The sequence below is a fragment of the Pocillopora verrucosa genome, chromosome 4 (genome assembly GCF_036669915.1).
Source record: "Pocillopora verrucosa isolate sample1 chromosome 4, ASM3666991v2, whole genome shotgun sequence".
Classification (NCBI taxonomy): domain Eukaryota; kingdom Metazoa; phylum Cnidaria; class Anthozoa; order Scleractinia; family Pocilloporidae; genus Pocillopora; species Pocillopora verrucosa.
In genome coordinates, this window is record NC_089315.1 from 16732983 (window position 1) to 16758121 (window position 25139).

General features: G+C 37.7%; 1 protein-coding gene and 2 long non-coding RNA genes across 3 annotated transcripts; 2 read left to right on the forward strand and 1 right to left on the reverse strand.

The window, feature by feature from the left end:
• Window positions 1-304: 304 nt before the first annotated feature.
• Window positions 305-17890, reverse strand: LOC136280326 (golgin subfamily A member 6-like protein 22). Its single transcript, XM_066165345.1, has 8 exons — window positions 17580-17890; window positions 16944-17148; window positions 16200-16260; window positions 15668-15931; window positions 15098-15247; window positions 2578-2733; window positions 642-758; window positions 305-357 (listed from the first exon to the last, which is right to left on the reverse strand). Exons 1-8 carry the CDS (start codon window positions 17888-17890, stop codon window positions 305-307), a joined length of 1317 nt encoding a protein of 438 aa, XP_066021442.1.
• On the forward strand, window positions 5344-11528 carry LOC136280584 (uncharacterized). The gene is made up of 3 exons (XR_010717361.1): window positions 5344-5517; window positions 7108-7194; window positions 11399-11528. It is a non-coding gene; the product is annotated as an uncharacterized lncRNA (long non-coding RNA).
• A 253-nt stretch (window positions 17891-18143) lies between the features above and the next one.
• On the forward strand, window positions 18144-24779 carry LOC131775590 (uncharacterized). Its single transcript, XR_009339478.2, has 4 exons — window positions 18144-18271; window positions 20531-20617; window positions 23289-23389; window positions 24702-24779. It is a non-coding gene; the product is annotated as an uncharacterized lncRNA (long non-coding RNA).
• Window positions 24780-25139: the final 360 nt, after the last annotated feature.

A 25139-nucleotide genomic window follows, 5' to 3' on the forward strand; every position in this document is an offset into this window, starting at 1 on the left:
TAAATTTGGCGAGTGCTCAGTACTTCCAAAGCGAAAATTACGGCTACTGCCTTTGATTTAATGGCAGCGGAAGGCTGGGGGAGAGAGAGAGAGATTTGTACCAAGGGGGTGTGCGACCGTCAAAATTAAAGAGAGGGGTGGGGGACCTTTCCTCACCCCTTCCTCCCACCGCCACCGCTATCTCCAAATCAAACATGGCCGATTGTCTAAACAATTGCGAGATTCTCAATGTTAACTCGCCCTGTTAAGACGCCTGCATTGCAAGCTACTTTTCTCAGAAAATGCATTACTTACTCGTTACATTTTAATAGTATGATCCAAACCATTTGTTGAAAGTTCTGCTCAAGAATCCTTGTCCTGAAAAATAATGCACAATTGAGACTTGGCGAATAATGGCCTGCTTACCAGAAAGGAGAGAGAATTAGATAAACTGAATTTAGGTTGAAATAATACTACATGCACCCTTGCCGAATGAGGGATTCCTGCCCTTACCACACCCCTTAGAATCCTGCTAATAAGCCCCCTTTTTGAATAAACCAACCCGCTGTTTATATTGGCTGAGACAAATCCTTTTGTTAGCTGTAGAAACCACTGGATTTTAACAGGGCACTTTCGGTATGTATATGGTTTGAGCAACTTACCGGTTTGTTGAGTAGATTGGCTATTAAAGTGATAAGTCTGAGGGTAAACGGAAACCTGAGATCCACTTGGAATGATGCTCATTGACGGTAATGGGCGATGCTGTAAAAAGGGACTCCCTAGACAATCGAAGACAGTTTAACGAACCTTAACTTACTACGAAGGTTTTCGTTGATAAATTTCTGTTCATTTAGATACCATTCACTAAAGGAGCGTCGTAAGTTAAGGGTCGAGTGCAAGTCGCTGTTCGAAAACGAGCTCGTGCTTCACAACTGAACTGATCTAACGAGAATGATCGACTACACGAAGCCCAGATGCGAGAAAACGGTAAACGTGGAGCGTAGTTTTCCTTATAGTATTCTTAAGGTAGCTACATTCTGCTAACTTACATCTGTGACCTTAACAGCAAATTGACTTAATGCATAAAAGAAATCTCTGAACTTTTCAGCTCTCCTGACGAAAATTGAATGTTTTCACGTTCAATTTGTCAGAATGAGTAAACCGTACCCTTGATCGCGAAAGTCCTCCTCTTGGCGGGGGAAGCTAGCTTGTTAGTGAAAGTATGATACATTTGTCATATTATGTTCAACTGATCATACCTTTGGCTTTCTCTGAAGACGGGTTGATCTCACTGGATGTGCCGGTGTTCTTGAATGCAGCATCATTTGAGATAATTGCCGGACTGTTTCTTAGAGTTTCAACTTCAGCAAAGTTAGGTGTAGGGGTATGTGGTGATGTTGTAATGCCTTTAGCTCTCTTGGAAAAGGGATTCACTTTGTTACCAGAGGAATCTGTGATATTGTTGGATGGAACACCTTTGAGATGGACTAGTGGAGTGTTATTCTCATTTTTAGCTCCTCTTATATTAGTGGCAGGACAATCAAGTATTGGTCGCTCTTGAGTCTTAGCTTTCATGGACCACGGGTTAATCTGTTCGCCTAAGCACTGAGTGGTAATATTGAATACTGTATTCCCGAACACAGCATCGTTTGAGGAAATTATCGCACTGTTTCTGACAGTTTGAGCTGGAAACAAAGTGGCCGCTGGGATGTGTGATGTTTTTGTGACGCCGATAGCTCTCCTGGAAAAGGGATTCACCTTGTTACCATAAGAATCAGTGATATTGTTGGATGGAACCCCACTGAGTTGAGCGGGTGGAGTGTTATTCTCAACTTTAGTTCTGGCGATGTCAGCGGCTGGGCAATTGAGTGTTGGTCGATCCAGCACCTCGGCTTTGTTGGAAAATGGTTTAATCCGTGTGCCAGAGGACCGAATGGTGATGTTAGATCCAAGATGTCTCGGTTGGATTGGCGGGGTACACTTGTCGACTTCAGTTCTCTCGAAATTATTCAGAGGACTTTGTGCTGGTCGATCCAAACGTTTTGCCTTCCTAGAGAGTGGGTTGACCCTCTGACCGATGGAAACGTTTATCTGGTTGAATTCATCTCCTCTTTGGGGTGGTGAAGCATTTTTCTTTATCTCAGCTCTGAAAAAACTGCCATTGGGAGCGAGTGGTGGTTGACATTTCAATTCAGGACAGTCTTTAGTGAAAAAAAGAAGTGCAAGAGTAAGTTTTAGTTGGGTCATTTTTCAGACTAGCAAAGCGAAATATGAACTTGGACCGCCCCATATTTTTTCCTATGTATTCGGTGGCAATAAGAGACTCTAGTCTCTTGTTAGGAGTTGAGTACTGCTGGCATATTCTTCCTAAAGTCTCATTTTATATTTTAATTATGAGATCAGTGAGTTCCTTTCTGAGTTTGATGAAGCGAGTACTCGGCCAAGTTCCCACAGCGGTTCGGTACCTCGATAATTCGAACTGCTTACTTGTTTTTGGTTGCACGTCATAGAGGGTCGTCATAGCACCCAACTTCAGCACAATAAGAGATGGGCTGTTGAATTCGCAAAATTGTGTTATACAAGTTTCCTTCTTCATACCTTGGGCTGCTTCAGTGGAGGGCTTTGAATTTGATTTGAAATTCTTCATGGCCTCCAGATCTCTTGCTGTTACTGGAAAGTTTTCAATTTCGAGACATCCACCGGTGTTAGATAGAGTGTCAAACCATGATGGTTGAAGGTCAAAGTAAGCTTTACCTGATTAAGAGAAAATTTTGAATAACTGTTCATGGAAGAATGTGTTATTAACGATTCTCAAGTTTTGAGGCTCTTCTTGTCCTGAGGAAGGGATATGAAATTTTTGTGACTTTACTCAAATATGGCATATACTTTTCAGGACTTCTAATCTCGTCCCAGATCCTACCGTTTAATTGTAACTCTAATGAAAGGTCTGAATACGTGACTAGGTGACTTCGCCAATGGCAAGAGCCGCGATTTTTACCTATAGGTGTATTATTTGTTCTGAGTTTTTTAAAAATTTTTTCTGATTGTTTCGTACAGTGATCGACAATGCAGACCCCTCGTCCTCTTCCCATCAGTGTTTCCCTGCGATGCCTGGAGACTAACTTTGGGCATAGAAATGCCATTTCAAGTAACATACTCACCATTAAATAATTGTAGCCCGCTTCGGGATTCCTCTAACTTTGTTGTATTCCTCATGACACTGAAATTTGCTCCACCCTTGAGCTCGTCGATAGTCTTCCTTGCCTCCTGTAGCTTTTCATCCATTGCCGCCATTTGCTTGGCAAAATCCAACTGACTTCTCTGCCAGCTTTGTTGTAGTTGGGAAAATTTTTCCTTAAAATCAGAATTCTCTTTATGTTTGCCAAAGAGAGCTTCTTTAAGAAAGGTGATCTCCTTCTCTTTAGCTGTTAAAGTACAAGAAATAAAAGTGCATATTTTAAATACTTGGAGTAAAAGATAGATCAAATTGAAGTTTTGAATAATAAGGCAAATCGGGAGAACATAATAAAAACGGAACTCTTTTGGACGGAATGGGAAGCAGGGGTTTGGGGGAATGATTGTCAAGAACCTACGGTTTTTCCTCAGCACCCCTCAGTTCAATGGGTTTTAAATGGTTTCCCTGTCAGCGTCAGTGCATTTCTCTTATCCCACATGCATCATTGCTTTAAACTAACCTTTAATTTCTGTTTCAAAGTGGATGATCTTCCTCGTTATTTGTTCCTTTTCTCTCGCAAACTGGGAGAAAATATGTTAAAAATAGCGTTTTTGAATTAGAGAAATTAGAAGTGACCAGGAAAATTGACAACACTAAACATAATCAACGAACAGCGGAATGATACTGGAATATTGAAGAGTAGCGTCATAATTTGAGAACTTTAACTGCGCGCGCTTTTCAATCTCTTCATGAAGAAATGTTTTCAAAGTCAGTTACCTGACCACCTTCAATGCAAAAAAAAAATGGAATTTCTTTAAATGTTTTTCTTCAATGTTGAACGAGCTAGTAACTGATGTTATTTTGGAGGGAACCAACTGTTCTGCATTTGAAGGAACCGATTTTCATTCAAACTGAGCGCACTACGGCCTTTTACACACTTACATATTGAATGAGGTCTACTAACGCGTTCGCGAAAAAAAATTTAACTTTTTCCTTCATGCTCGTCCCGATCACAAATTCTAACTTAGTTGTGCTAAATGTATGATTTTTACGAAAATGAAGAGAGGCCTAAAGTTAGGGAAACGCCCACCTCATTAGCCATGATCCGCGCTCCGTGTGAGGTTTCCAAAGGCTCATGAAAACTCTCGGTAGAACGATCAGTGACATTGGCTTCTTCATCATATTTTCTCGCAAAACAGGACTCCTTCACAAACTCTATGTCCTCTGCGACGTTTTTGTTCATTTTGAAATTGATATCTTTAGAAAAACACAAAAATATATATTCTCTTTCGGTTTGCTTCAGTGAGAACTGAGCTCTTGATGCAAAATCAAAGTTTCGACTCGCTCATGACAAGTTGCATAGCAACGTATTTGTGCCGTCACTCCCTGACATCACGGCGGAGTTGAAGCATGAAACCTGGGCACCAGAATTTTTTCGAAGCGTCAAAAACCAGAGTTAGAAATTAGAACGCTTTAACAGTAAGAAATCGGAAATTAAAAAAGTTACAGTTTATTATTTGCTTTCTGCGATGTTTAAGAGGGGTTACCTTGAATACAGTTCATAGATTCTAAAAATCATACATCGGTTCTAATAACCTTTCATTGCTTCCCTTGGCCAAGATTGTAACTGATAATCTTTGTGGGGTGCGTGCATTTATTGACCGTGATTAACTACTTCATTTTTAAGTATCTTGGTCAAAATTTTTAGACGGGAAGAAGAATTATCAAGTTCTCCTGTAAATCAGTGACTGGACTGTCTTCTTTGGACTTGTATTTTAGGTCCACAATTTTCCCATTCTTATTTCTCATGTCCTCCCGTTCCTCCTCTGTTCTCCTGTTCCTTTTGTTCGTCTGTTGTCGTGTTTTTACGTTTCTCTGTTCCTCCTCTGTTTCTCGTCTTCCATGTTCCAAGCAGTCTTCCCTTTCACGTTTTCTGTTTCCCACTTCCCACTTTCCGTTGTCTCGTTTCCTAGTTATTTCTTTCCTCTTTTTCCTCAATTTTTTTCCGCGACACTATTCTTCCCTTCAATCTTCTAATTTTGATTCGACCTTACAAAAGCGATGGGAAACAAATGCCAACCAGCAAACGTTATTGACTGGTCACTCGTTCAAAATATTTTTACTATGGGGTGGTAGGTTAGGTGCACTGTTTTACCCGCAGATCTTTGCGAGAGTAGCTTGTTCTGTCATCTTTCACTTAGATTTGTTTGTTTGTCTAAATACAATTCTAGCGATTCCTAGCTAACTGTGATTTAGTTTGTGTGTACAATCGTGGTGAACATGGGCTGAGCTGTTTTACTCACGTACACGCCGTCAGGATGGCCTACATACGGCACGTACCTCAACATCGTCAAATACTGGTGGTAATTTAATTGAAAAAATTTGCGGTTCAAACTCAACCTCATCTATAATGTAAATCAAATTTAACATTAAACCCATTATGTGACTCTATATTCACCTTTTACCAAACGATTTAGCTTGTCCTAAGGTATTGCAACTCGAACTTTAGGTGTAAGTGTTCTAAGAGAAGGTGTTTTTATCCATGTTTGATTGAGGAAAATAATTTTCACGGCTTGTGTTTGTTCGTTACAAGTAGAGTCTCCAAGGGTATTATGTATAGTGCACGTAGTAGAATGTTCAGTCAACTATAAATTCTAGTTTTCTGGTGATTAGCAAAGTTCGATTGATACTAATCAGCAGATCTGACTTTATTGTCGAACCCAGTCTTTATGTCATCAACTATCTATCAACTGAACCTTAAAGATTAACTTCCATAAGCAACAAGAATATATTTTATCCGTATCAGTTTGACTACATCCTTCTTCAAATGGCAAAAAGAATTTAAGTTTATCACCCAAAAACACTCTGTACAGCAGCAAGGTAAATGCTGATATAGACCAAATATATTCAGTATATGATGCAAATTTTATTTCAGGTTAATTACTCTTGTTATTGTATCCCTGACTGTGCCTGGCGGCAACATGAAGGGAATCCTGCATTCTGATTGGCTACCCGAGTGGGCTTAAGATAGGCCTCTTGTTCTTTTTTACCATTTTTATAAACCCCATCTTCATCCTGGGCCAAAAAATGCAAAAACGAATAAAATCAATATCCAGCCATTGTGAGCTCACTCTTGATCAATGACATATATTTACTGAAGGAAAGAAAGCCTGACATTGTTTATATTTACTAATAATTGTTTCACTTGAGGTGTAACATATATCAATGTCACCATAGAAAAATTCTCTTTTCACAACAGGCAAAATGTGTTTATTATGGCTCTGGTGACAGGTTTTTTTGGTCTAGTTTCTATTTATTGGTTTCAATTTTCAGCTGCCATATTGGAGGAAGGTCTATTTAACTATATTAAGTCACCAGATATCAATACCATGGCTGTATTATTATAAGAGGTACCTTCTATCTCCTGAAATGAATGGATACTGACAACTATGACATCCCAGAATTTCCAGTTTCAAAAACAATATAGCATTTGTGTACAGAGTGAATTTACCACTGTACTGTGACAATACATATGAAGGCAACAACTTAACCAAGATTGAATTTTTACCTTTTTGGATTGAAGAAAAGAAGTTGATGTGAGAACTAGTATAATTTCCTTGAGCTGAGTTGATGTGCATTCAATCCTTGCATTTAGTTCTTTTTTTTCATGATTGTTACATTTTGATTTCTCATGTTAAAATATCTTCAGTAACTATTAAAGAAAATAGTACACGTTGACATTTGGATACAAGATTGTTTTCATGTGTTATATCTCACTGATATTTTCTTTCGCTCAAAGAAAAAGTTTTCATTAACTTGATCAGGTTATTTTCTTTGTATCAGAGATTTTTAGACCTAAATTAATAGAAAGAATAAGGATACAAATAGTAAAAAAAAAATTATTTTTAAGCAAGGTAGTGAAGTTTTTTTAAGGTCTGCATTTCTTTTTTCAGATAGTGATGAGACATGCCTTCACAGAAGGAAGACTTCCATTTAATGACAGACAGCAACTGGCATTCTCAGTTGTGGAATATTTTCAGGTGAGACTTGACTGAGTAAGAGTACTTATTGGGCCAAGGTTTAACCCTTTAACTCCCAGAAGTGATTAACATGAAACTTCTCCCAATAATATCCATAAATTATGCAGCAAACAGGTAATAAGAATATTTGAACTTATCAGGTGGATGCTGCTATCTTGATTTAGCACCAAGTCATCATAACTAATTTACAAGGAAATGTGTAGCAACTGGAGGGGAGGATTAACGATCAGATCTTGGGGTCTTATGGGTTAAAGTGATGTGAAAAGAAAGGTTTTCTAACAATATCAGAGGTGAAACTATAGCTGTATGAACAACCATTTGAAAATTTATGTTCATAAGGTGGCCTGAGATTATTAGTTGGTTAAAAAGGGCAGGCAGAATGCTGAGGCTGCCTTAGCACTTCATCAAAGTTTTCCTTGACAATATCCTGTACCAATTTTATTCATTCTGGAGGTACTGTGGGAGTAGAGTGGACCTTGAGTCCAGGGCACCTGACCACCAGACCACCAGACCACTGTTTCCCTCACAAATGGGTTTTTCTTAGTGCAAGTAAGCATCATGTTTTATTTTACAAATAAAGGATCTGTTACAAGGATTCATTAGAGGCAATATAAGTGAAAGGGTTCTCTGGTAAAAAAGCTTTAGGAAATGTTAGGCTGTCTTGTGTTGGTGCATTGTTGTTAACAAATGAAAATGCTATATTAATGCCCGTCTATAAGCTGAGTTTGGCCTTAAGCATTATATGTTTTGCTATCACTTATCTGCTGGATAGCGATTTATCTGTTGGATAGTGTTATCTGCCCTTTATACAACTGGGCCCTGGAATATCAGTACAGTTAAACACAACATGAATTCCACAAATCAGAGTTAGTTATTGTTTTTGATTGCAACTGTTTAAATTTCTTAGATTGCAATTTACTTCTTACAATAATTATGGCATTTAAATTTAAATAATTAACACAGAGATTTCTCAAGAGTATGGGATAAGGGAATCAATGTTTTGATCTATAATGAAGGTCAAAAGTTCTGGAACGTTTGTATGCTTATCAATAGTAGTCCTGTTTTAGTGTAAGAGCAATTACAAACAAATATGACAACTTGATCAGGTGGTCAAGTTTAATGCCTCACAAGAATTACAATCAGTAAAGAGCAACTTTCTAGTTTTGGCATATCTTATTGCATGTTACTTTCATGCACTTAACCCTTTAACTCCCATGAGTGACCAAGAAAGAATTTCTCTTTACAATATCAATACCATATGAAGCAGATGAGTACTAAGAATAAAAGCAAATATCAATTAGGGAATTATTGGTTGATCCATTACCAAATTCTCCAAACTAACTTTACAAGAACTATATGGCACACAGTAAGGAGAATTGCTTATGATATCTTGGGAGTAAAAGAGTTAAGAGAACAGTAGAGCCTTCTATGGTACAATCTTGACTTTTAGTGAGTTCTAAGTTGGTAATAGGCTGCTTTGGGTTGCAAAAAGAATTTAGCATGAGGCTCTACTCTGTGTTGATTGAATTTTGGCAAATAGAATGGTGCCATGTGATTTTTTACCATGTCACTCAGCGCTGTTGATTGGGCATATCCCAAGGTGAATATCCCCACAGTCAAGGTCAATTATATCTGGGTGAACATCAAGGAACATAAAAGCATTTTCTCTTTTTACCTAATCTTCTTTATACCCAAAAACATAGTTTGAAGAGTGTGAACAAAAGGTTTTTTATTTTAATTTTATTTCTTATTACATTTGATTACTTTTTTACACATGTTTTGGACGATTTCCAGGTAGACAGTACCACACCGATAAGACGCAAATGAACCTTTTGTAATAATCCTGAAATTTGCTATAGGTCAATTAATAACACAGTATTTATGACAACTGTGCTCTCTATAGGTTATGAATTACAAAATTAGGAGTCTGATAGCAAACAAAATTGTTAAACAAAAATAACATCAAACAAATGTCATGCAATGTAAGGAAACTCTCTGATACGTATGGTTATAATGTTGTGAAAGGAAAGGTCTAGAGAAATTTGAATAGGCAGGGTGGTATGCAAATCTTAGATAATTTTCCAAATGGTTATACTTATATATATAGAATGTTAAAAAGCTCAATAAAAGTTTGAAAGCTATTGTTTATTCAAAAGAATGTTATATTGTCTTATGAGTGGGAATAGATATATTTATTGTGTATATGACACCATCCAAATTTTATTTGATTTTATCTGAGTTGTTAGGATCAGATAGCATTTTGGCCTAAATTTTATTGAAATTTGTCAAAACATGCTTATTTGCTGCTACCTTATTAGAGTAAATCAGACAGGTGATCTACTTTCTACAATCAGGATCTTTAAAAAAGTCTTGAGTCCAGTCCTGTGCTTGGATTTAAAGAGATGTAGGAGTACCTGTAATAACCACAACAATTATATACTCAATAAATCACTGCACTTAAGGAATCAGAATCAGCAGATTTGGGAGCAAGAATATTTTAATTGAAAATTAAAATTTTGTTAGTGCTGCCCGCAAAGAAGTGTCACAGCTATGAGTACTCTTCCAGGGACCACTTTGTGTGAAGCAGCCTTGTAACTTTTTCTGCCAAACCTTGAAACTTTCTCCTGCAAAACAATATTTTTATTGTCAGGTGGTTACAATAAAAGGGGGCATTCACAATTATTTCACGATTATTTTGGAATGGTAGAGCAAGCCATTGCAAAACACATGCCCATTTTCACAGGCAGAAAAGACAGTGAATGGTGTTTGAGCATGTTTCTGATTTATTGTGAATATTTCAGTTTTTTAGAAATAGGAGCATTACTTTGTTAAAATAGACATCACCTGCAATAAGTGCTGTCTCCAACAGAGCATATCACTTACTGGCAGAGTGATTGACCCTCTGGTTCAATAATTGACATACTGGCTGACTGAGTGAGGAATATATATACTGACAGACAGACTGACTGAGTGACTTACGAGTGGACCGAGTGACTGGTTGGGCAACTGACTGACTGACTGACTGACTGCCTGCCTGCCTGCCTGCCTGCCTGCCTGCCTGCTTGACTGACGGACTGATCATCTAATTGTCTTACTGAATGACTAACTGATTACCTGACTGTCTAACTGTCTGACTGAATACCTGATTGTCTCACCACCTGACTGACTGATTACCCGACCATCTAGCTGACTGACTGATGGACTGATTACTTGACTGTCTAACTGACTGACTGACTGACCATCTGACTGACTAACCAACTGACTGACCCACTTACTGACTGATGGACCAACTTGCATACTTTTTAGGCAAAACTCAATTATTTGCTGAGTGTGGTTAAGAGTCTGCCTCCCGTTTTGATATTTAACAATGAAAATGTTTTCTGGATTGCTTTGCACTTTTTGACTTTTCATCTGGTTTAGAGTACTTCTGTCATTCTCTTAACCAATAAGATGAAACCTAAAACCAATGATGACTTTATCTGTTGCCTTTTTCTGCGCTTCAGGAAATCTTCTTGTTGCAATTTAGTTCTAGACCCACCCCACACTCCTTGAGATATTTCCTTCTTCCTTGTTGGCCTTTTTGTTTACGTTGGCAACGCTCAATTACAACGAGTCTATATAATAACATAATAATCATCAGGTATACTAGGCCAATTAAATTCTTATGGGATGGCTTCCACTATGTGACAACCAACGCACTAGTACAGTTGCCACTATTGACTATATACATAAAAGACGGAGTATTTACTGTAGTTGATCTTCTTTTGTATTTAGCCAGGCGTCTCAATTAAAGAAGGTAGCTTGAAAGTAAGATTATATGGAAATGGTTTTCTAAGGCTCCCTTTTAAAGTCAAGAGTAATACCTCCAAGGGTCATCATTTATCGCCAGGGGAGGGAGAATCAGTTTTTTTTCTTGTGTCGCACTAAAATTTACCTAATTCCCTGTAAAGCTTTGTGATATTCTTTTTAAACTCCCCTCCCCTCCTTGGCAGTCAATTGGCAGTCAATTCTCTATCCACCCTCCGTTCCCCCCGAAAACCATGTGACCCCCCCACCCGCTCACCCCACAGTCCTTTCCCCCCTTTCCCCTACGACGACAAATAGTGATTGGACCCTAAGTTATCGTTGTCAGTGTGCGGTGAGTGGAATTAACAACTCAGTGACCAACTGATGCTTTGTTTGTTTATTCTCCTGTTTACTCAAGGCTTCGTGAACACAGCTGACTCAGAAAACCGCTGAAAAAGGGTGACGAAAATGGCGCCTGATGTGTGGCAGGTGACTCTTGGAGTAGCGAATAAGTCCCTAAAAAATTGCGTGGAAAAATAAATTATTGGTGACAAAGCGAAGCTAATGTAATTGATTAAACTTGCGCCTAATTGTTTAGTTAGAATAAAATACTCGCTATTACAGAGGCAATGTTTTCAGCTCAATTTGCTTGAACCTCCCTCAGTGGTTTGTTGTCCCTCTATGTCCAATATTATTAAATTGACTTTATTTTTTTATCAATTCGCCGTCCGTTTTGTCTGATGCCCCTTTGATTTTCTACAGTCAGTGTTTTTTGACGAAGAAAAGCTAATGTTTTACAATGATTTAAAACGTTCTTGGAGTGAAATGCATGAAGGGCTGTGACTGTTTCCAGTACAATCCTTTACCCAGCGTGCTCGTTGGCTTGAGCGGTCGGAAAAAAAAGACCTCTTATCCTTAGTTTCTTAAGCTGCTATACCCTCCTTCTCGTAACAAGATGTCCAAGATCACGTTATTCTGCATAGGGCTTGACACAGAGTGTTCGTCAATAGCAAACAAGAGATGTATTTCATTAAAATACCTCAAAGCATGCGAACAAATGCAGATAAATAAAGTGGAAATGATCAAATGTGTATTTTATTTATTTAAATTTTCAACTATTATGTAATCGTATGTACAAATAATGGACACAAATAATTTCGGCAAAAATTGTGCAAATTCTTTCCCCCCCCCCCCGAAAAAAAATATTAAGCAGTTGCGCTTATGTCATGCGCAAATGCTTATTAATATATTTACAAACATGTTTAGAAAAGGATCATCGGAGTTCAATATCTCGTGTTCAAACATATTTGATTAAATTTCAAACGATGAAAGTTTTAACACAAATTAACACATTAGACAGCCTTTCTTTAGCTTCAATCAGATGAAGAGAGAATTCAACTTGGTTGCATTTGAAATCTATAGAATATAAAGAGAACCAGTGTCAATGTACAATCTCAAGGTAGAGTATAGCAAAAAAGGTGGAGTAAAAGACTTGTGCTATTTTAACAATTAGAAAATTTTGACGGCTTTTCTCATAGCCTGCAGAGTAGGCGTAAATTTGCTGAGCGCTAAGTATTTCATAAGCGAAAATTACGGCCGCCACCTTTGATTTTAATAGCAGCAGAAGGCTGGGGAGAGAGAGAAGTTTGTATCAAGGGGGTGTGTGACGGTCAAAATTAAAGAGAGGGGTGGAGACCTTTCTCTACCGCCACTATCTCCAAATTAAACATGGCCAGTTGAATAAACAATCGCGAGATTCCTAACGTTAACTCGGCCTATCAAGACGACTGCACTGCCGGCTACTTTCCTCAGAAAATGCATCACTTACTTTTTTACTTTTTAATAGTATGATCCAAACCATTTGTTGAAAGTTCTGCTCAAGAATCCTTGTCCTGAAAAATAATGCACAATTAAGACTTAATAATCGAATAATCGAATAATCGGCTGTTTACCAGGAGAGAGAATTAGATGAACTTAATTTAGGTTGAATTTAAGGTCACATTCACCCTCGCCGAATGAGGAACTCTAGCCCTTACAACATCCCTTACTGTCCTGGTAATAAGCCCCCTTTTTGAATAAATCAACCCCGTTTATATTGGCTGAGAGAAGTCCTCTTGGTAGCTGTAGAAACCGCTGGTTTTTAACCGGGCGCATACGGTATGTATTTGGTTTGACTGAGCAACTTACCAGTTTGTTGAGTAGATTGGCTCTTAAAGTGATAAGTCTGAGGGTAAACGGAAGCGACTTGAGATCCACTTGGAACGATGCTCATAGACGGTAATGGGCGATGCTGAGAATAGGGACTCCCTAGACACACAATCAAAGACGGTTTAACAAACCTTGACTTACTACGGAGTTTTTAACTGATAACCTTCAATTCAATTGGATACCTTTCACTAAAGGAGAATCGTAAGTTAAGGGTCGAGTGGAAGTCACTGTTCGAAAACGAGCCCGTGCTTTACTACTGAACTGATCTTACGAGAATGATCGACTAGACGAAGCCCAGATCCGAGAAAACGGTAAACTTGGAGCGTAGCTTTCCTTATAATATTCTTAAGGTAGCTACGTTCTGCTAATTTATATCTGTGACCCTAGCAGAAAATTGACTGAATGTATAAATAAATCTCTGAACTTTTTAAGTCTCCAAGCCAAAACTAAATGTTGTCACGTTCAATTTTTCGGAATGAACAAACCGTGTCCTTGATCGCGAAAGTCCTCCTCTCCGAGGGGGAAGCTAGCTTGTTAGTGAAAGTATGATGCATTTGTCATATAATGTTCAACTGATTATACCTTTGGCTTTCTTTGAAAACGGGTTGATCTTACTGGGTATGCCGGTGTTCTTGAATGTAGCACCATTTGAGATAATTGTCGGACTGTTTCTCAGAGTTTCAACTCCAGCAAAGTTGGGTGTAGGGGTATGTGGTGGTCTTGTAACACCTTTAGCTCTCTTGGAAAAGGGATTCACCTTGTTACCAGAGGAATCTGTGATATTGTTGGATGGAACACCTTTGAGATGGATTGGTGGAGTGTTGTTCTTATTTTTAGCTCCTCTTATGTCAGCGGCAGGACAATCAAGTGGTAGTCGCTCTTGAGCCTCAGCTTTCTTGGACAAAGGATTAACCTGCCCGCCTGAGTACTGAGTGGTAATATCAAATACTGTATTCTTGAACACAGCATCGTTTGAGATAACTGCGTGACTGTTTCTCACCGGCACAGTTTCAGCCATAGCAAAATTGGGTGCAGGGGTATGTGGTGGTCTTGTAACGCCTTTAGCTCTCTTGGAAAAGGGATTCACTTTGTTACCAGAGGAATCAGTGATATTACTGGATGGAACCCAACTGAGTTGAGCTGGTGGAGTGTTTTTCTCAACTTCAGTTCCAACGATGTTAGTGGCTAGGCAATTAAGCGTTTGTCGATCCAGCGCCTCGGCTTCATTGGAAAATGGTTTAATCCGTGTGCCAGAGGACAGAATGGTGATATTAGATACAAGATGCCTCGGTTGAATTGGAGGGGCATACTTGTCGACTTCAGCTGTCTCAAACTTATTCAGAGAACTTTGTGCTGGTCGGTCCAAACGTTTTGCCTCCCTGGAAGTGTTGACCCTCTGAGCAACGGAACCGGTGATCTTGCTGAATTCATCTCCTCTTTGGGATGGTGAAGCGTTTTTCTTTATTTCAGCTCTGACAAAACTGCCATCGGGTGGGAGTGATGGTTGACATTTCAACTTAGGATAATCTTTGGTAAAAAGATAAAAAAAATGCAAGAGCAAGTTCTATTTGGGTCATTTGTTAGAATGGCAAAATGAAATATGAACCTGGACCACCTCATGTTTTTCCTATGTATTCAGTGCAATAAGAGATTATAGTCTCTTGGTAGCAATAAAGTGATGGCTTATTCTTCCTAAAATCTCTTTTTATATTTTAATTATGAGATCACTGAGTTCCTCTTTGAATTTGATGAAGCGAGTGCGCGGCCAAGTTCCCGCAGTGATTCGGTACCTTGATAATTTGAAGTGCTTACTTGGTTTGGTTTCACGTCATACCACCCAACTTGAGCACAATAAATGATGGGCTGTCGAATTTGCGAAATTGTGTTATACAAGTTTCCTTCTTCATACCTTGGGATGCTTCGGTGGAGGGCATTGAATTTGATTTAACATTCTTCATAGCCTCAAGCTCTCTTGCTGTTACTGGAAAGTTTTGAATTTCGAGACATCCACCAGATAGAGTGTCAAACCATGATGGTTGATGGTCAAAGTAAGCTTTACCTAATTAAGAGAAAGTTTTGAATAATTCTTCATAGGAAAATGAGTTATCAACGATTCTTAAGTTTTGGGGTTACGTGCCTCTTCTTATATTGTGGTTGGGAAATGATATTTTTGTGACTTTACTCAAATGTGGTACATACTCTATTTTCAGGCCTGTAAATAGTGACTTCTAAGATCGGCCCAGATCCTACCGTGAAACTGTACTTGAATGTAGGCTTGGCCGTGAAAGGTCTGGTATGAGAGTAGGTGACTTAGCCAATGCAATTCCTTTTAAGTGTCCTTTTTTTTTTATCTTATCTGAATTGTTTTTTACGGTGGTCGATGATGCAGACCCCTTGTCCTCTTCCCATCAATGTTTCCCTGGGCATGCTTGGAGACTAAATATGGTTATGGAAATGCCATTTCAAGTAACATACTCACCATTAAAAAATTGTAGCCCGCTTTGGGATTCTTCTAACTTTGTTGTATTCCTCATGACACTTAAATTTGCTCCACCCTTGAGCTCGTCGATAGTCTTCCTTGCCTCCTGTAGCTTTTCATCCATTGCCGCCATTTGCTCGGCAAAATCCAACTGACTTCTTTGGCAGCTTTGTTGTAGCTGGGACAGTTTTTCTTTGAGATCAGAATTCTCTTTATCTTTCCCAAAGAGAGCTTCTTTAAGAAAGGAGATCTCCTTCTTTTTAACTGTTTAAGTACAAGATATAAAAGTGGGTATTACAAATAATTGTAATAAATATAGATTAAAAGGAAGTTTTGAGTGATAGGGGAAATCGGGAGAACATAAAAAAAACGGAACTGTTTCGAACGAAATGAGAAGCAGGGATTTTGGGGAATATTTATTGTCAACAGCCCACGGTTGAGCTTCGGCACCCCTTAGTTAAATGGGTTATAAATGATTTCCCTTTCCGCGTGCACTTCTCTTATCCCACATGCGTCATTTCTTCAAACTAACCGTTAAGTTCTGTTTCAAGGTGGATGATCTTCCTCGTTAGTTGTTCCTTTTCTCTCGCAGACTGGAAGAAAATTTGTCAAAAATAGTGTTTTTGAATTAAAGAAATTAGAAGTGAACAAGAAAATTGAGAACACTAAACATAACAAACGTACAGTGGAATGATACTGGAATGTCGAAGAGTGGCGTCATAATCTGAGAACTTTAGCTGCGCGCGCTTTTTAATCTCTTTATGAAGAAATGTTTTCAAAGTCAGCTGCCTGATCACATTTAATGCAAAAAAAGGTTCGAATTTCTTGAACTGTTTTTCTTCAATGTTGAACAGGGTTAAAACTGAACTTATTTTGGAGGGAAAAAATTACAATTTAAATTAAACCAATTGCAACCCATTTCCATTGCTTATGCATTGAATGAGGTCTATTTGCACGGCGGCGTTTGCAAAAATATCACAGAAACTTTTTTCTACATGCTCCTTCCAATAACAATTTGGAATTTCGGAATTCTTCCCCAAAATAGACAGACTTTTATCCAAGTGTAATTTGAAGGGAACCGACTTTCATTCAAACTGAACCCCTGACGACCTTTTTCACAGCTTACATATTGAATGAGGTCTACTAACACGTCCGCGAAAAAACTATCTGAAGTTTTTTCTTCATGCTCCTTCTAATAACAAATTCTAACTTAGTTGTCCTAAATGTATGACTTAAGCGAAAACGAAAAGAGGCCTAAAGCTCAGGAAACGCCCACCTCATTAAACATGATCTGTGCTCCACGTGAGGCCTCCAAAGGCTCATAAAAACTCTCGGTGGAACGATTCGTTTCATTGGCTTCTTCATCAAATTTTCTCGCAGAACAGGACTCCTTCATGGACTCTATGTCCTCTGAGATGTTATTGTTCATTTTGGAATTGATATCTTTCGAAGAACACAAAAATATATTCTCCTTCACTTTGCTTCAGTAAGAACCGAGCTCTTGATGCAAAAATAAAGTTTCGATTTGTTTATGACTAATTGCATAGCAACGTATTTGTGCCGTCACTTCATGACGTCAAGGCAGAGTTGAAGCTTTAAGCCTAGGCACTAGAATTTTGTCGAAGCGTCGAAAACCAGAGTTAGAAATTAAAACGCTTTTACAGTAAGAAAACGTTTATTATCTGCTTTCGGTGAAGTTTAAGAGGGTTTACCTAAAATACAGTTCATGGTTTTAACAATCATACATCGGTTCTAATGTATTTACATTGCTTTCCCTTGGCCAAGATTGTCACTGATAACCTTTCTGTGGTGCGTGCATTTATTGACCGTGATGAACTCTATTTTGAAGTTTCTTAGCCAAAATTTTTAGATGAAACGGAGAATCGTCAAGTTCTCTCGTAAATGACCGGACTGTCTTCTTCTGACTTGTAGTTTTAGCACCACACTTCCTTCATTCCCATTTCTCATATTCTCCCGTCTCTTCTCTGTTTTCCTGCTTGTCTGTTCCTCTGTTTCTTTGCTCGTCTGTTCTCTCTTTTTTACGTTTCTCTGTTCGTTTGTTCTCCTGTCCTCCTCTGTTTCTCTTCTTCCATTTTCCGAGCAGTCTTCCCTTTCATGTTTTCTGTTTCCCACCTCCCGCTTTCCGTTGTCTATTTCCTCAGTTATTTCCTTCCTCTTTTTCCTTATTTTTTTCTGCGACAGTATTCTTCCCTTCAATCCCATTCCTCCGTGTTTCTAACTTCGATTCGCCCTCGCAAAAACGATGGGAAACAAATGCCAACCAGCAAACGTAACTGAACGATAACTAGTACAAAATATTTTCCTCTAGCTCCCGAATGACGAAGTCACTTTAACTTTATGTGCCTCGAACTTTTCCAATACTATGGGGTGGTAGGTTAGGTGCAGTGTTTTACCCGCGCATCTTTGCGAGAGTAGCTTGTTCTGCGAATGTTTGTTTGTCTATTTGCAAATCTAGCGAGACCCAGCCAGGATTTAGTTTGGTTGTATAGTCGTGGTGAACATGGGCTGAGCTGTTTTACTCACTTACACGTAGTTAGGATGGCGTACATACGGTGCGTAACTCAGCATCGTCAAATACTAAAGGTAATTTGATTAAAAAAAAATTGGAAGTTCAAACTCAACCTCATCCACAATGTTATTGATCAAATTAAACGTTAAACCAATTATGTAACTTTATATTCTCCTTCTACGATACAATTTAGCTTGTCCTAAGATGTCGCAAGTTAATTTTTAGGTATGAGTGTTTTGAAAGAAGGCGTCTTTATCCACGTTTGATTGAGGAAAATAATTTTCACGGCTTGCGTTTGTTTCTCTAAGCGTATTATGTTTGGCCGCGCATGTATCGTTATGTTTAGTTTAGTGTGAATTCTAGTTTTGTGGTGATTGATAAAGGTAGATTGATGCTAATCATACAAATATCATGAAACGTTAACGAATTAAAGCTAATATCAACTGTAAGAGGTAATATTACACACAAGTCATCTTCAAGTATACAAACGTGCACGTCATCTTTACGACTCTGACATTATTGTTGAATTTAGTCTTCATATCATCAATTGAAAAACCATCTATTAACTGGACTTTGAGGATTGACTTCCACAAGCGAATTGCGGTCGTTCCGCTCGGGAATGGAAGTCGATCAGCCCGACGAACAAATAGTGTATCAAATTACAAAGATTAAGCTGTTATTCCATTTTTAAAATTTTTTTAATAATGTTTGTAGATATTTGTTGACCGTGTTATCAAAACAACAGCCCATTCAACCGCTGGATTATTTAGCTTCTTTGGAACTTCTGCGATCAAGAGTGAAATAATTTGCTATGTAATAGACACATCAAGGTCAAATATTTCAGCCAAAAGTCAGTATTGACATCAGTTGAATAAAATGTCGGGTTTTGTCAGATATTTCACTGAAAATGCTACTACCATGGAAACGAAATGATTCTACAGGCTTAAGAATGGGATACCAAATTTGTTAAAGTTATGCTTTTTATGGTAGTCATGCAACAGTGAACGGAATGTAGCTGAGACGAATTTTACTGCTGATTCAGTATATAACTCAGAAAAAAATATTGAACCATTCATGTATTTCGTTACAAAACTCATAAAACACTAGTTTTATTTAAGATACCATTTTAAAGAACTCTACACAACTCATAGATGAGGTGACATATACATTGGGCATAATGACTTCGAAGTTCAGGTGGAAAGGTCTTGGGCGGTTTGACTCTTAGGCAGAATGACCAGATACCCCACAAGCAACAAAAATATATTTCATCCGTACCAGTTTTATTACATCCTTCTTCAAGTGGCAAACAGAATTTAAAGTCTATAACCCTAAAACATTCTGTACAGCAGCAAGGTAAATGTTGATATGGGCCAAATATGTTCGGTGCATACTGCAAATTTTATTTCAGGATAATTACTCTTGTTATTATATCTCTGCCTGTTCCCAAGGGCAACATGAAGCGAATCCTCCATCCTGATATGCTATCCAACTAGGCTACATGGGCCTTTTGTTCTTTTGTTCTGTTTTTATATACCTCAACTTTGTACTGTGCCGAAAATTGCATAAAAGAATGTGATCAATATGCAGTCATCCTGACCTCACACTTGGTCAATAATGTATATTTGTTGAAGGAAAGAAAGCCTGATATCTACTAACAATTGTGTCACTTGAGGTGTAACATATGTCACTTTCGCCATAGAAACATCCCCTTTTCTCAATGGGCCAAATGTGTTTATGGGTATCCATATCATAGCTGTATTATTATAAGAGGTACCTTCTCCCGAGATGAATGGATAGTGACAATTCATGAAATCCCAGAATTTCCAGTTTCAAAAACAAGATAACATTTGTGTGCAGAGTGAATTTACCGCTATACTGTAACATTTTATATGAAGGTAACAACTTGACTAAGATTGAATTTTTACCTTTTTGGATTGAGGAAAAGAAATTGATTCAAGAATGAGTATAATTTCCTTGAGCTGATTCGATGTGCATTCAATCCTTACATCTAATTTTTTTCAAATATTATTACATTTTGATTTTTTCATGTTAAAATATTCCAGGAAACATTGAAGAAAACAGTACTTGTTGACATTTGGATACAAGACTGTTTTCATGTGTTATATCTCACTAATATTTTCCTTGTTCGTTTGTTAGAGACAAGTATTAACACTTAAAGACAAAATTTCCATTAACTTGATCAGATTATTTTCTCTATATCAGAGATTTTTGGACCTTAATTAATAGAAGGAATAAGGATACAAATAATAAAAAATGATTATTTTTAAGCTAGTTAGGGAAATTTTTTCAAGGTCTCTATTTCTTTTTTTCAGGTAGTTATAAGATATGCCTGCAGAGAAGGAAGACTTCTATTTAATGAAGGACAGCAACTAGCACTCTCAGTTATGGAATATTTTCAGGTGAGACTTGACTCAGTAACATAACTTCTTGGGTTAAGGTTTAACCCTTTAACTCCCAGAAGTGATTAACACGAAACTTCTTCCTATAATATCTATACATTATTCAGCAAACTGGTAATGAGAATATTTGAACTTGTCAAGTAGAAGCTGTTATCTTGATCTAGCACCAAGTCCTCATAACTAATTTACAAGGAAATGTGTAGCAACTACAGGGGAGCATTAACAATTATGTGTTAAGAGTTAAAGGGTTAAAGTTGTGTGAAAAGAAAGTTTACCTAACAATATCAGAGGTGAAACTGTAGCTGAATGAACAACCATTTGTGCAGAAAATGTATGTTTGTAAGGTGGCCTGAGATTATAGGTTGATTAAAAAGGGCTAAGTTAGCTTATAAGTCAGAATGCTCAGGCTGCATTTTTTTGTACCAATTCTATTCATTCTGGGGGCGCTTTGAGAGTAGAGTGGACCTTGAGTCCAGGGCACCTGAGTGCCAGACCACTGTTTCCCCCACAATGCTTTTTTTAGTGCAAGTAAGCATCATGTTTTATTTTACATATTAAGGATCTGTTACAAGGATGCATTAGAGGTAATATTAGTAAATGGGTTCTCTGGTAGAAAGGCTTTAGGAAATGTTAAGTTGTCTTGTGTTGGTGCATTGTTGTCAACAAATGAAAATGCTGTATTAATACCAACCTATTAGCTGAGCTCGGCTTTAAGCCGAGATCCTAAACTTGAGAGACCTGACAATGGATTCTAAAGCTAGTCCCTCTCATTGCTATCCACTGGATAGAATTCTATCCAGTGGATAACGCTATATGTTTTTCTATCACTTATCTGCTGGATAGTGATTTATCCATTGGATAGCATTCTCTGCTCTTTATACAACTGGGCCCCGTAATATAAGTACAATTAAGCACAATATGATTTCCACAAGTCAGAGTCAGTTATTGTTCGTGATTGCAATGAGGTCGCAATGTGCTACTTACAGTAATTATGGCTTTTAAATTTAAATAGCACAGAGATTTCTCAAGGGCATGGGATAAGGGAATCAATGTTTTGATCTATGGTGAAGGTAAAAAATTCTGGAAAGTTTGTATGTCTTCATCAATAGTAGTCCTGTACTAGTGTAAGGGCAATTATAAACAAATATAACAACATGATCAGGTGGTCAAGTTTTATGCCACAAGAATTATAATCAGTAAAGAACAACTTTCTAGTTTTGGCATATTTTATAGTGAGTCACTTTCATGCACTTAACCTTGTAACTTGCATGAGTGACAAAGACAGAATTTCTCCTTACAATATCATCACAGTATGGAATAGACAAGTAATGAGTATAACGACATAAATCAATTAGGGATTAGTTGATCCAATACCAAATTCTCCAAACTAACATTACAAGAACTATATGGCACACAGTAAGAAGAATTGCTCAATAAATCTCTGCACTTAAAGAATCAGCAGATTTGGGGGCAAGAATATTTTAATCAAAAATTAAAATTTTGTAAGTGCTGCCTGCAAAGAAGTGCCACTGTTGAGAGTACTCTTCCAGGGTACCACTTTGTGTGAAGCAGCTTTGAAACTTATTTTCCTACCAAACAACATTTTTATTGTCAGGTGGTTGAAATAAAAGGGTGCATTCACATGATTATTTTGGAATGGTAGAACAAGCCATTGCAAAGCACAAGGTTATTTTCACAGTCAGAGAAGACAGTGAATGGTGATTTGAGCATGTTTCTGATTTATTGTGAACATTTCGTTGTTATCAGTTTTTGGAAGTAGGAGCATTACTTTGTTAAATTAGATACCACCCTCAATATGTGCTGTCCCCAACTGACCAGATCAATTACCTGCAGAATGATCAACTGTCTAGTTCAATAATTGACATAGCAGCTGACTGACTGACAAATAGGTAGACTCATAGAAAGACTGGCTGAGTAACTAACTGGTAGACTGACTGACTGACTGGCCAGGTGACTGACTGACTGACTGACAGCCTGCCTGCCTGCCTGCCTGCCTGCCTGCCTGACTGACTGACTGACTGACTGACTGACTGACTGACTGACTAACTGACTGACTGCCTGACTGACTGACTGACTGACTAACTGACTGTCTAACCAACTGACTGACTTATTACCTGACTATCTAACTGACTGACTGATAGCCTGCCTACCTGCCTGCCTGACTGACTGACTTACTGACTGCCTGCTCACCTAACTGACTGATCACCTGACTGTCTAACTGACTGACTGACTGACTTAAATGAAAAATGGTAAAAGTTAACTGCTAAGGGTCATTTGACATCCATTGATTGTCTGAATGCTCGAAAGGACAAATTTGGATAATACTTAGCTCATAGCTTGTGGTTTTTGAAAAAGCCAAAATGAGTAATATCCATGCATGTAACGCAATGATACAAAGCAAGACTCAAACTGAAAGGATAAAAAAAAACAGGAAAGGGAAAGCAAGCAGTAGGTGTGCAAACATTTTTTATGTGTTTCAGATTTAAGAAAGATGAATATTTTTAAGTATAACTGGAGAAGCTCAATTTCCAAGTGCAGTGAATTCAAGCCATGAGAATTACAATGCTTCCTCGGCTTGCTATTTTAAAATGTGTTGAACTTATTGAGAGGCACAGCTGATGAGAAACTATTTTGTGCTTATGTCTTTCAGGTAAAGAGGGGATTGCCTGAAGAGACTAATTGTACCTGATTTCAATTGATATAAGGATGGATTGAAAGTCGCAAACTGATGTTCTTGTCATACAGAAACAGGTGAGTAATGCTTGAAAAAGTATCCCAAGATTACTTTTAGCGTGTATGATAAGTTTGACACTCAGCTCGTGTCACTGTAGTCGCGTTGTATAGTTACTCGAAGAGAATAATTAATAATTATGCTTTGAAATTGAATTATTGTTTTGATAGACATCACCCAAGCTGAACAGCAAATTGAACAAAATTTACTTTCTTTTTGTCAAAAGCTCGCAAGCAAATTTTAAAATTTAACTTTCTACGAAATACATATAAACTTTTACAAAGTAGAAATTTCCTTCACGCTTTTATACGAAAATGAAAGCTTAAGAGGCTCTGATTTGGTTGTTTTTTTGTCATTCCTTCAATAGATGAGTGCATTTCGTCTTGTTGTTCAATCCATATTGTTATAAGTTTGTTGTTTCATTCCTGAAATTGTTGCTATAATGATGTCCAATTCTCATAAACAAGGCATTGTAGTTTGATACTACCCAAAAAATTTGAGGTTTGACAGAGTAAGAACCTATCTACAAATTACTCAAAATCAAACGCCATTTTCTTATCTTTGGATGTGGCTTTGTCTTTTATTATTGGTTCAATGTCCACGGCGGGAACCTAAGTGAAGGGGACGCCATTTTGTTTCTCTTGTCAGCTCAAGGACGAATAGTACTTTACAAATCACCTCCGAATCTAGGAAAACAGCGCGCGCTAAATAGTAGGTTTTTTCGCGTAATATTTATACCAGTCACTGCTGCCTTTAATTTTTTTTGATGTGATTAATTAGCAAGAGAAATATTGATTCTCATGCTAAATTTGTAATAGTCAATGTTCCTTAACTACAATTCCGTTCATCTCGACGCTGGTGAAAAAAAACATTTTGTGAAATTTTTCTTTTTCCCATTTATTTTCTCTTCGTTCGAATCAAAACAGAACCAGTGATATTTTAAGAGATATTTATTTTGGTGCTGTTGATTTAAGTTGATTTGCTCAGAAAAACAGTGACAGAATTGCTATTCACGGTGCAATCGCATCTCCAAAGAATGAGAGAATAGTTTTGGCGAATTTAAAGGAGTTTGGAAACGCGATTAATCGTATTCATATCACGCGTTAATTGATAATATGTTGTTTTATTTTTGCTTAAGTGTTATTGGTGGTTTGTTTTTTTAAACAGTTTTTTAATAGTTTCAATGTTGTTGTATGGTAATGTATTACTTTGAAGTCTTCCATTTGCGTTAGCTTTTTTACTCTGGTATTTTATCTTTCCGTTCCCTTTTCTCTAGATGAATGTTTTGAGTTTAAAGGTTTTGACATTCTTCTATTTTCTGATTTATTTCAGATTTTGTAAGGAAGCATAGCAGAAGAAAATACGCTCAAGAATGCGTAACGTCTAACAGAAGGAAGGAAGGAAGGAAGGCCAAGTATGTTTTTGTTTACTGTGATTGGGATTTGAGTGAAATTCTATGTAATAGACGTAAAAGTGTTATGTTTACGTTCCTGTTTCCGAGAGAAATATTTGCGGTTACAATTTACTTGAACCGATGGAAGGCGGGTTATCATCTAAATTTGCCATGTACAGATTTCCGTCTTCCTAGTTTGCCTGATTACGATGAAAATGTAGTTATTGTTAGGACATGTCGTTATTATGAAGGACCTTACGCAGTCGTGACAATAACGCCGAGGAAACACTCATAACTATGTGGCTTTACGTTTGTCTTTAAATTTTGGCGAGTGGCTCGCAGTCTCTTCTTCAGCGTTGATATGGTGTCATCGAATT

Bases quoted from the DNA above. Each gene is read 5' to 3' on its own strand.
- LOC136280326 (XM_066165345.1), bottom strand. From the start codon at position 17,890: ATGGGATTGAAGGGAAGAATACTGTCGCAGAAAAAAATAAGGAAAAAG. The intron at 2,734-15,097 runs GTATGAAGAAGG...TCTCTTAATCAG, and splicing joins CTCCACCGAAGCATCCCAAG to GTAAAGCTTACTTTGACCTT. The intron at 759-2,577 runs GTATGAAGAAGG...TCGATTGTCTAG, and splicing joins CTCCACTGAAGCAGCCCAAG to GGAGTCCCTTTTTACAGCAT.